The sequence below is a fragment of the Anas platyrhynchos genome, chromosome 2 (assembly GCF_047663525.1).
Source record: "Anas platyrhynchos isolate ZD024472 breed Pekin duck chromosome 2, IASCAAS_PekinDuck_T2T, whole genome shotgun sequence".
NCBI classification, from domain to species: Eukaryota; Metazoa; Chordata; class Aves; order Anseriformes; family Anatidae; genus Anas; species Anas platyrhynchos.
In genome coordinates this window covers 159302463-159312787 of record NC_092588.1, presented here as the reverse complement: position 1 = coordinate 159312787, position 10325 = coordinate 159302463, and the positions used below count along the sequence as shown (strand labels likewise).

Genomic DNA, 10325 nt, shown 5'->3' with positions numbered 1-10325 from the left:
CAAGGTCCCCAAGGTCCCCAAGGTTCCCAAGGTCCCCAAGGTTCCCAAGGTCCCCGGGGTCCCCAAGGTCCCCAAGGTCCCCGGAGTCCCCAAGGTCCCCAAGGTTCCCAAGGTCCCCAAGGTCCCCGGGGTCCCCAAGGTCCCCGGAGTCCCCAAGGTTCCCAAGGTCCCCAAGGTCCCCGGAGTCCCCAAGGTTCCCAAGGTCCCCGGAGTCTCCAAGGTCCCCAAGGTCCCCGGGGTCCCCAAGGTTCCCAAGGTCCCCGGAGTCTCCAAGGTCCCCAAGGTCCCCGGGGTCCCCGCGCGCTCACTCGGGCCAGTAGGTGCCATTGTAGGTGAAGGGCCCCGGCGCGACGCAGGGGCCGGGGGTGTCGGGCGTCCAGCGCTGCACCTCCAGGCGCGAGAAGCTCTGGTCCAGCGGGCGGACGATGACGGGGCTGAGCGAGGCCACCGAGGGGTCCTCGTCAAAGAAGTTGAAGGGGCGCAGGAAGAAGCCGACGGCGTTGCCGGGGGTGGCCGTGTTGGGGACGTCCTCGGCGTGCGGGATGTGCAGGAAGCCCACGGTCACCCAGGCCACCAGGTCCTGCGAGAGGGGGACCACGGCCGTCAGAGGGTCACGGGGCTTGGGGATGCCCAGAACCACCCCTGCTCCATCCGGCCCCTGTCCCCAGCCCCGCTGTCCCCGTCACCTGGTCCTCGATGCTCTCGTCATCACGGATGAAGCTCTCAAAGTTGACCAGGGGCTCCCAGGGGTCGTTCTGGGTGTAGAGGCTGCTGCTGACGGCTTCGTTCTCGTGGTGCCGCGTCACGGCCAGGTGGTACCTGCGGGGACGGGGACAGGGACAGGGACAGGGACAGGATCAGCCCTGCCATTGAGCACGGGGACCCTGCAGAGCCACGTGCACGCGTGCCACAAGCCTGCAGGACACCCCTCCCACCCCACTCCCCTGGATGCACCAGGGGGTGCCTGCTGCCGAGAGCCCCTCCCGGAGCCCCACCTGCCCCAGGAGATGCCCCTCTCCTCCCTCCAGCCGCGGGGCAGCACGCGCCCGGCGTGGGAGCTGTGCTGGATGCGGTAGCTGCGCGCGTGGCCCCAGCGGTTTTGCTGGCGAGGGTTGGAGAAGAGCAGGTAGCGGGGCAGCGCCTGGCCCAGGGGAAAAGCCGCCTGGCACTCGCTGCGGCGCGGCCGCCGGTGCAGCCAGGGCTGCACCACGCGCGCGTCGGGGCTCCAGGGGTTGGAGATGTTCTCGAAGCTCAAGTCCACCGTCTCGAAGCTGTTGCCAGTGCCTGCAAGCGGAGAGGCCGTGAGCCGCAATTGCTCCAGAATCACCCTGGGGATCCCAGCGGCAGCAGGGACACGGCCCCGAGCGCCCTCCCCAGCTCCGTGCCACCCCCAAGCCCCCTCCCGCAGCTGCCGGCACAGGGTCCAGCCCCAGGGGGTTGGTCAGGGGCTGCACCTGCGATGTCCAGGTCCACCTTGTAGTGCACCAGGTGGGTGTGCATGTTGCCCAGGACGTGGCTCTGGACGCGGCTGCCGTAGCGCCGGCCCTGCGGCGTGTAGAAGGTGGCGTGGATGAAGCCGGTGGCGTGGACCTTGGCCTCCATCACGCCGTTGGGGTAGAGGAGGAAGTCCCAGATGTAGTCGTAGTTGTAGACGGTGGAGGTTGTGCGCAGCACCAGGGCGTGCCCCTCCAGCCCGGCGTAGAAGTGGTACCCGCCCTGGAAGTTGCTGTTGAAGTGCCGCCGGAGCGGGACGCCCGTGGGCAGCTCGAAGATGCAGACGGCGCGGGCGAAGCGCACCGGCCTGTCAGTGTCATAGAAGTGGTGGGCGTCCAGGTACGTGGCCACCTCGGGGCAGTCGATGCCGGGGGCCAGCTCGTAGGTGACGGAGCCCATGCCCCAGCCGGCGTCGATGTACTTGGTCTGCATGGCGGCCGGCGTGTCGCCGCCGTAGAAGGCGATGGCCTCCTGCACGCTCACCTCGTAGGCCACGCGCTCCTCGTTGAAGCGCAGGTCGAAGAGCTGGAGGCCGGAGGAGGAGCGCAGGCGGAAAGCCAGGCTCCAGCCCCCGTACTCCAGCCGGTTCCCCCGCAGCCGGTAGCGCCGGCCCTGGGGCTCGCACACCTTGGCCCCGTGCACGTCGGTGGGGGTGCCGGTGGTGAAGCGCCCGCGCGGCACGTAGGTGGAGAAGAGGAGCTGGGACGCGTGGTCACCCAGCTGTGCCACCGCCACCTGCCCCTGCTCGTAGCGCTCGGCCAGCTCCTGCGGGCTGGAGAAGTACTGCCCGTTGTACCAGACGCTCTGGACGGCCCAGCGGCGCGGATCGGGGTCCCGGTGGTCGATGAGGATCTCCAGCCCCACGGGGTGCAGGAAGTAGCCCTCCACGAAGCGCTGCAGCATGAACCAGCTGCGGCGCTCGCCGGGCGCCAACCCTCGGGGTGCGATGTCCGAGAAGGTGAGGCAGCGGTCGGTGCAGTTGTGGTACCAGAAGCCGGTGGCGTCGCGCAGCAGCCGGTACAGTGGCTCCGTCGCCTGCACGAGCGCGCGGTGCAGCAGCTCGTACTCCAGCTGCGTCATGGGCCGGGCGGCGAAGGGCACCGTGCGCCTGCCCTTGAAGCGCAGCGGCCGGTAGGAGCTGGGCCGCGGCAGGGGCCCCACGGCGAATTCGGTGATGTTGGGCTCCGCCTGCCCCCCGAAGAAGACGACGGCTCGAGCCTGGCGCCGGGGCGCGGGGCCGCCCTTGTCCAGGTGGCGCAGGGCCAGCCGCTTCTTGGGGGGCAGCAGCTCCACCAGGAAGAGCGTGTTCTGCGCCAGGGAGCCCCCCCGGCTTGGGGACAGCCCCAGCTCCGGGCGACCCATCAGGAAGTCCCGCACCGCGCGCAGCTCCGCGGGCGTCAGGTCGGCGAAGATGGAGGCCTTGTCCGGCGGCGGCGCGGTGGGGTCGGTGCCGGCCGCGATGCCCAGCACGGCCAGCGCCCAGGCGAGCCGGAGCGGCCACATCCTTCCCGGGGACCTGGGGAGGAACAGGTCCTGCCTTGGGGAGATGCCGCGGGGGGATGTTGGTGCCGTGCGCTCACGCTGCGCCCCAGGCAGGAGGAGCGGCTGCTCCCCTCCCCACACCTGGGTGCCACCCATGGGTGCCCTCTCCCCGCACAGAAAACCCGGTGTGGGCTCTGCACAGCAAAGGGCGCCTCGTCCTGCCCCACAGCACCGGGTACCAGCCCCTGGAGGATCAGAGCCCCCCCCTCACACCTGGTACAGGCGGGCACGGTGCCCCCAGACACGGGGGGCAGGCACAGAGCCAAGGAACAGCGAGAGGGGACCCGGGGGGCTTCACCCCCCCATCCCACACAGCTCCTGTGCCTGAGGTTGCGGGGTGGAGGGCACCCAGTGACACCCCGAGCAGCCACAGTAGCAGCAATGTGCCCAGCACGGGGGCTGCACAGCCCCAGTGATCCCAGCTGGGGGTTCGGGGGGGTCCCCAAAAGCAGCTCCTTGAGCTTGGGGGGTGCTGGAGACCACCCCCCCGGTGGGCACGGGGACAGCGAGCGCTGCGCGGCTCCTTCCGTGGGGCTCCTCCGGCGCTCCGAAACTCACAAAGAGCGGGCACGGGGCTGCGGGGGCTGACCCCGACCCCCCCCGACCCGGATCCGAGCCCCCCCGGGACCCCCCTCCTTGGCGGAGCGCCCGGCCCCGACAGCCCCCTTGGTGCGCCCTCCACTCACCTCGCGTGGGGAGCGCGGCGCTGCCCGGGCTCTCTGCCCCGACCCGGCCGTGCCGCGGGGCGCTGACCCCCCCGGGCTCCTCCGCCCCCCCCTGCGCATTGCACGGGCCGGGGGCCAGATCCTGCCCCCGCTGCCTCCCCCCCCCGGGGTCAAGGCCGGGAGCGGGCTCCGCATCCCCGGTGCCGAGCGCGCACGGGCACGGGCACGGCCGCTGCCCCCCTTCCCTCGCCCCGCCACGAGTGGGGCCGCCCCACGGTGCCCCCCCCCAAGCACCCCCCACGGGGGGGGGGCTCCGACCCCGGCTGCCCCCCCCCCCCCGCCGCCTCCCGCACCTGCGCGCTCGCCGCCGCTCGCCGCCGCGCTCCGCTCCGCGCCGCCCCGCCCCCGCGGGGGGGGCCGGGGAGGGGCCCCGTGCTCCGGGGCAGCACCCCAGGGTGGGGGTCCCATGCTGCGCCCCCCCCTTTTCCTCCCCGCTTGGTGCAGAAGCGCGCGGAGCCGTCCCGCGCGTCGTCCCCCCCCTTCCCTTGTCCCCTTTCCCACTTCCCTCCCCAGCGCATCCCACGCGTGGGGCTCCGCGCCCGGCTTCCCCCCCCCCCCCCCCCCCCGCGGGTTAATGAACACCCGTGGCCGTCCCCGTCCGGTCGTTCCCCCCCCCACGCCCTCCGCGTCCCGGGGGCTCCGCTCTTTATGGCCTCGCTGCGATCAAACTCCAGGGACGAGGCGAGATAACAGCCAGGGCGCACGCGGGAGGCTCCCACTCGTGTCCGTGATTACATCCTGGCCACGGGGGGGGGGGCGTGGGGGGGCGTGGGAGGGCATAAGCTGCTCCCCTGCCCCCCCCCGTGCCATAAATGCGGATGCGCATTGGCTGCTCCCACCCCAAAAACCACTCGGAGCAGCTGCGGCTTCCACTTTATCCTCCGTGCTGGGTACAGCGGTGCCCCCCCCCACCCCCCCACGCGTGGATCCCCGCAGCTCCGTCCCGCGTGGGAAGCAGCGGGGGGGGCGGGGGGGGGGTTGGTTCTTCAGAAATAGTCGCGGTCCTCGCCCCGTCCTGCCGGGCCCCCCCGGTGCGCCAGGAAGGTCTCCATGCGGGCAGGCTGCGGGGGGAGCCGTCACGCACCGTGGGAGCGCCCCACGGGGGGGGGAATCTCCCGCCCCCCCCCCCTTCCCACGCCACACACACACTCACCGGGGGGGGCTCGGGGTGCTCGACCTCGGGGGTCCCGCAGGGCTGCACCCGGGGCAGGCTGAGCCCCCGCGCCGGGAACTGCAGGGCCCCCAGGTCGGGCAGCGGGGAGGGAGGTGGCGGGGGGGGGCGCCGGGATCTCCTGGGGAGAGGGGGGGGGGAACGGGAGGGGGGCTGAGATTTGGGGAGTACGGGGGGGTCTCCGGGTGGGGGTGCGAGTGGGGGAGCCCCGCCGCATCCCCCTCCCCACGCAGAGCTGGGGCTGGGGGGCCGGGGGGATCGGGGGGGTCGGGGGGGTCGGGGGGTCGGGGGGGTTGGGGGGGCCGGGGGGGGCCGTACCCGCCGAGCAGCAGCAGCAGCAGCAGCAGCAGCAGCAGGGCCCCCCCGCAGCACGACACCAGCACCAGCGCCAGCAGGAGGGCTGCGGGGAGAGGGGGCGGCATTGGGATCGGGACTGGGATGGGGTCGGGGTCGGGGTGGAAATGGGGACGGGGGCGGGACGGGGTCGAGGAGGGGTCGGGGTCGGGGTTAGGATAGGGATTGGGATGGGGATAGGGGGCGGGGGCGGGGTTGGGATCGGGGTCGGGTTCGGGGCCGGGATCGGGGAGGGGTCGGGGTTGGGGCCGGGGTCGGGATCGGGATTGGGATTGGGATCGGGATCGGGATCGGGATCGGGACAGGGTCGGGGTCGGGATTAGGATAGGGATCAGGATGGGGATAGGGGTTGGGGTCGGGTTTGGGGATGGGATCGGGGTCGGGGATGGGATCGGGGTCGGGGACGGGATCGGGGTCGGGGAGGGGTCGGGGAGGGGTCGGGGAGGGGTCGGGGAGGGGTCGGGGTCGGGATTAGGATCGGGATTGGGGAGGGGACAGGGGGCGGTGTTGGGATCGGGGTCAGCGTCAGGATCGGGATTGGGATAGGGGTCGGGGTCGGGGTTGAAATCGGGGGTGGGGTCGGGAGTGGGGTCAGGGTTGGGGTCAGGATCGGGGTCGGGATAGGGGTCGAGGTCGGGTTTGGGGTCGGGACTGGGGTCGGGGTCAGGGTTGAAATCGGGGGTGGGGTCAGGGTTGGGGTCGGTATCGGGATTGGGATTGGGATCAGGATCGGGATTGGGATCGGGATCGGGATCAGGTTCGGGATCGGGATTGGGATCGGGGCCGGGATCGGGACCGGGATTGGGGTCGGGGTCGGGGTTGGGGTTGGGGTCGGGGCCGGGGTCGGGGTCGGGGTCGGGATTGGGATCGGGATTGGGATTGGGATCGGGGCCGGGGTCGGGGTCGGGGCCGGGGTCGGGATTGGGATCGGGATTGGGATTGGGATTGGGATCGGGGCCGGGGTCGGGGTCGGGATCGGGATTGGGATCGGGATTGGGGTCGGGATCGGGATTGGGATCGGGATTGGGATCGGGGCCGGGGTCGGGGTCGGGATTGGGATCAGGGTCGGGATCGGGATTGGGATCGGGATTGGGATCGGGATTGGGATCGGGGCCGGGGTCGAGGTCGGGGTCGGGGCCGGGGTCGGGGTCGGGATCGGGATTGGGATTGGGATTGGGATCGGGATTGGGATCGGGGCCGGGGTCGGGGTCGGGGCCAGGGTCTGTCCCCGTGCCGCACTCACGCTCCTCGCACTCGAAGCCGCTGAAGCCGAAGGGGCACCTGCGGGGAGGGGCGGGCGCTGAGGGGGGGTGGCGGGGCTGGGGGCTCGGGGCCGGGAGAGCCCCGGGGGGGCCGGGAGGGGCCGGGGGGGACCGGGGGGGTCGGGGGGGGCGCACTCACCTCTCGCAAACGCCATCTCTCAGCCGCGACCCGGGGCGGCAGGCTGGGGACGGAGGGCGAGCCGTGCACCCCCGGAGGTAGGGGGGGGACATGGGGGGGGTTCAGACCCCCTAGAGGCCACGACCCCCCCCCTTGGGGCTGGCCCCTGCCCCACGGGCTGCGACCCCCACCCTCAGACCTCCCCCACCCCATCAGCACCCCATGGAGCCCCGAAGACCACCCCCCCCATCCCAGCTCCCCCCCTGGGACCTCATCCCCAGGCCCCCCCCTTGCCCCCCCCCCCGGCCCCCACCGGTGCAGGTGCGATCCATGGGGTGGGCGCTGCGGAAACCCGGGCGGCAGGCGCAGAGGGCGACCCCCTCCTGGGGCAGGCACACGGTGGATATGGGGTCGCAGGGCTGCAGCTCGCACAGGCTCATGCCTGGGGAGGGAAAGGAAACGAGGGTCAAGAAGCGGGGATCCCCCCCCCCCAGGACCCCCCCAAAAACCCCACGCACTGCGGTAGGCGAGCACGTCCCGCAGCAGCCGGCAGCCGGGGTCTGGGGGCTTGCAGCGCGCTTGGAAGCTCGCCACGGCCTCCTCCACGTGCCGGGATGTCACCGAGGACAGCACCGAGAAGCTGTGCAGCACCGTCACCCCCGCTGCCCCCCGCCTGCGGGGACCCCCCCGTGTCACCCGTGGGGTTGGGGGGGAGCTCGGGGGGGGCGGCGGGCAGGACCCCCGGCACTCACTGCGGCTCCAGGAGGGACGAGGCCACGTAGAGGTCCAGGGACCCCAGGATGCGCTGGAACTGCGGGGGGGGGGGCTCGGCTGGGTGCTGTGGGTGGGCACCCTCCTGCTGACCCCCCCCCCGAGCCCCCCACTCACCAGCCGGGGCAGATCCACCTCCAGCACGGGGCTCACGGCCACGGCTTTGGGGTCCCGCGGCGTCAGGAGCCCCGGGAACGTCCTGGCTTCGGGTGGCTCGGGTCAGGGTGGCCGGAGCGGGGGGTTCCCCATCCCATGGGGGTCCCTATGTGAGTGTCCCCCCCCCGGCACGCAGCCCCCCAGGGGGTCCCGTCCCCTACCTGGCACGCAGCCACGGTCGGTGCTGGGGGTGAAGCCGGGCTCGCAGCGGCACGTGGCCCCCCCCGGGTGCTCCACGCAGCTGCTCCAAGGGGGACAGGGGGGGCCGGACCCGCAGCCGGGATCAGCTGGGGGGGTGAAAGCAGCTGAGCCCCCTGGCACCGACCCCAATAAACCCCATGGCCCGCACTGAGCCCCGAGTCCCCGTGGGCACAGACACCGCTGAGCCTGGTGGCCCCATAAGCACAGACCCCAGTGTCCCCATGGGCATGGGCACCTCTGAGCCTGATGTCCCCAAGGGGAACAGACCCCCCTGACCCCAGTGTCCCATAAGCACAGACCCCCCCGACCCCACTGTCCCCATGGGCACAGACCCCTCTGACCCTTCTGTCCCCATACGCACAGACCCCAGTGTCCCATGGGCATGGACATTTGTGACCCTGGTGTCCCCATGGGGACAGACCCCCCCGACCCCACTGTCCCCATGGGCACAGACCCCCCCCGACCCCCCTGTCCCCCCAGCAGGGTCCCGGTGTGCCCCGGCCGTGCCACAGCGGGGCCGTGCCGGGGGTCCCGGGGGTCTCGGGGGTGCCGGGGGGGGTCCTTACCTGCCCCCCAGCAGAGGAGGGGGAGGACAGGGAGGAGGAGGAGGAGGAGGAGGGAGAGGAAGAGGCGGCTTCCCCCCCGCATCGCGCCCAGGCCCCGCTCGGCTCCCGGTTAATGATTGCCGGGCGGGGGGGGCGGGCAGGGGGGGGCGGGCAGCGCTGTCCCTGTCCCTGTCCCTGTCCCTGTGTCCCTCCCTGTCCTATCCCTGTCCTATCCCTGTCCCTGTCCTGTCTTGTCCCTATGTCCCTGTCCCTGTCCCATTATTGTCCTATGGGGGCTATGGGGCTATGGGGGGTTATGGGGGGCTGTGGGGGGCTATGGGGGGCTATGGGGGGGCTATGAGGGGCTGTGGGGGGCTATGGGGGGGCTATGGGGGGGCTATGAGGGGCTGTGGGGGGCTATGGGGGGTTATGGGGGGCTGTGGGGGACTGTGGGGGGCTATGGGGGGGGCTATGGGGGGCTGTGAGGGGATGTGGGGGGCTATGGGGGGCTTTGGGGGGGCTATGGGGGGTTATGGGGAGGCTATGGGGGGGCTGTGGGGGGGCTGTGGGGGGCTATGGGGGGGCTGTGGGGGGCTATGAGGGGGCTGTGGGGGGCTATGGGGGGCTGTGGGGGTCAATGGGGGGCTATGGGTGGGTGTGGGGGGCTATGGGGGGCTCTGAGGGGCTGTGGGGGGCTGTGGGGGGCTATGGGGTGCTATGGGGGGCTATGGGGGGTTATGGGGGGGGCTATGGGGGGTCTATGGGGGGCTATGGGGGTGCTGTGGGGGGCTATGGGGGGTTATGGGGGGCTATGGGGGGGCTATGGGGGGCTATGGGGGGGGTATGGGGGGTTATGGGGGGGCTATTGGGGGGCTATGGGGGGGTTATGGGGGGGCTATGGGGGGTCTATGGGGGGCTATGGGGGGGCTATGGGGGGCTATGGGGGGCTGTGGGGGGTTATGGGGGGGGCTATGGGGGGTTATGGGGGGGCTGTGGGAGGGCTATGGGGGGCTATGGGGGGCTGTGGGGGGCTTTGGGGGGCTCTGGGGGGGCTGAGCCGTTCCCCAGCATCCTCCCCCGTCGCCATGGCAACGCCCCCGTTAGGCCCCGCCTCCCGCCCGGCGTGGCCACGCCCCCCGTTCCCATGGCAACCACCCCGTTCCCATAGCAACCCGCGGGGTTTTGAGGCCTCCTCTCTATGGTCCGCGGCTAGAGCGGCTCCGGCGCCATGGCAACGCGGCCTACCCTGGAGGACCGCGCGGCCTGCGGGCCCCGCCCGGCCCCGGTGTGCGGTGGTCACCGGGGCTACCGGGGCTACTAGGGTCACCGGGGCTACCAGGGGTACCAGGCTTACCGGGGCTACCGGGGTCACTGAGGCTACTGGGGTCACCAGGGCTACTGGGGTTACTGGGGCTACTGGGGTGACCGGGGTAACTGGGGTCGCCGGGGCTACCGGGGTTACCGGGGTTACCAGGGCTACCAGGGATTCTGGGGTCACCGGGGCTACCAGAGTTACCAGGGTTACTGGGTCTACCGGAGTCACTGGTGTTACTGGGGCTACTGGGGTTACTGGGGCTGCTGAGGTCACTGGGGCTACCAGAGTCACTGGGGTCACTGGGGCTACTGGGGTTACCAGGGTGACCGGGGCTACCGGGGCTAGCAAGTCTACCGGGGTGACTGGGGCTACTGGGGTTACTGAGGTCACTGGGACTACTGGGGCTACTGGGGCTACCGGGGCTACCGGGGTCACTGGGGCAACTGGGGTTACTGGGGTTACTGGGGCTACTGGGGCTCCCAGTGTGTCCCCGGGGCAGGAGCCTTTGCAGTCGCAGCTCCTCACAGCCGGCTGCTGGCTGCCAGGTGCCGAGCTCAGACTCGGCGGGGATTGGGAAAACTTCTCGCTTTTAAGGAAAAAAATCCCCGTTTCTGTCAAAGGAAAGCGCCGGAGGGTGCGTGGCATCAAAGGAGGCTTTGCAGAAAGCCCTG

The 10325-nt window shown here is 71.8% G+C and overlaps 2 protein-coding genes across 7 annotated transcripts; both read right to left on the bottom strand.

Annotated features, from left to right (window-relative positions):
- Window positions 1-226: 226 nt before the first annotated feature.
- Window positions 227-4121, bottom strand: AOC1 (amine oxidase copper containing 1). 4 transcript variants are annotated; one of them, XM_072034067.1, is made up of 5 exons: window positions 3723-3836; window positions 1455-3027; window positions 996-1284; window positions 687-819; window positions 227-580 (listed from the first exon to the last, which is right to left on the bottom strand). In XM_072034067.1, exons 1-5 carry the CDS (start codon window positions 3819-3821, stop codon window positions 305-307), a joined length of 2370 nt encoding a protein of 789 aa, XP_071890168.1. In that variant the 5' UTR covers window positions 3822-3836; the 3' UTR covers window positions 227-304. The 4 variants fall into 4 exon arrangements, with proteins under 4 accessions (XP_071890168.1, XP_071890171.1, XP_071890170.1 ...); XM_072034070.1 differs by lacking the exon at window positions 3723-3836 and adding an exon at window positions 4055-4121 and having other exon boundaries at window positions 229-580; window positions 1455-3010; XM_072034068.1 differs by having other exon boundaries at window positions 230-580; window positions 1455-3010; window positions 3723-3867.
- Window positions 4122-4622: 501 nt separating this feature from the next.
- Window positions 4623-8512, bottom strand: LOC140001672 (protein HEG-like). Of its 3 annotated transcripts, none has more exons than XM_072034094.1 (11): window positions 8361-8512; window positions 7755-7880; window positions 7555-7640; window positions 7419-7477; window positions 7185-7339; window positions 6980-7108; window positions 6688-6730; window positions 6530-6567; window positions 5251-5332; window positions 4915-5053; window positions 4623-4822 (listed from the first exon to the last, which is right to left on the bottom strand). In XM_072034094.1, the coding sequence occupies exons 1-11, from the start codon at window positions 8440-8442 to the stop codon at window positions 4748-4750; spliced, it is 1014 nt and encodes a 337-aa protein (XP_071890195.1). In that variant the 5' UTR covers window positions 8443-8512; the 3' UTR covers window positions 4623-4747. The 3 variants fall into 3 exon arrangements, with proteins under 3 accessions (XP_071890195.1, XP_071890196.1, XP_071890197.1); XM_072034095.1 differs by having other exon boundaries at window positions 7185-7306; XM_072034096.1 differs by lacking the exon at window positions 7185-7339 and having other exon boundaries at window positions 7419-7497.
- Window positions 8513-10325: the final 1813 nt, after the last annotated feature.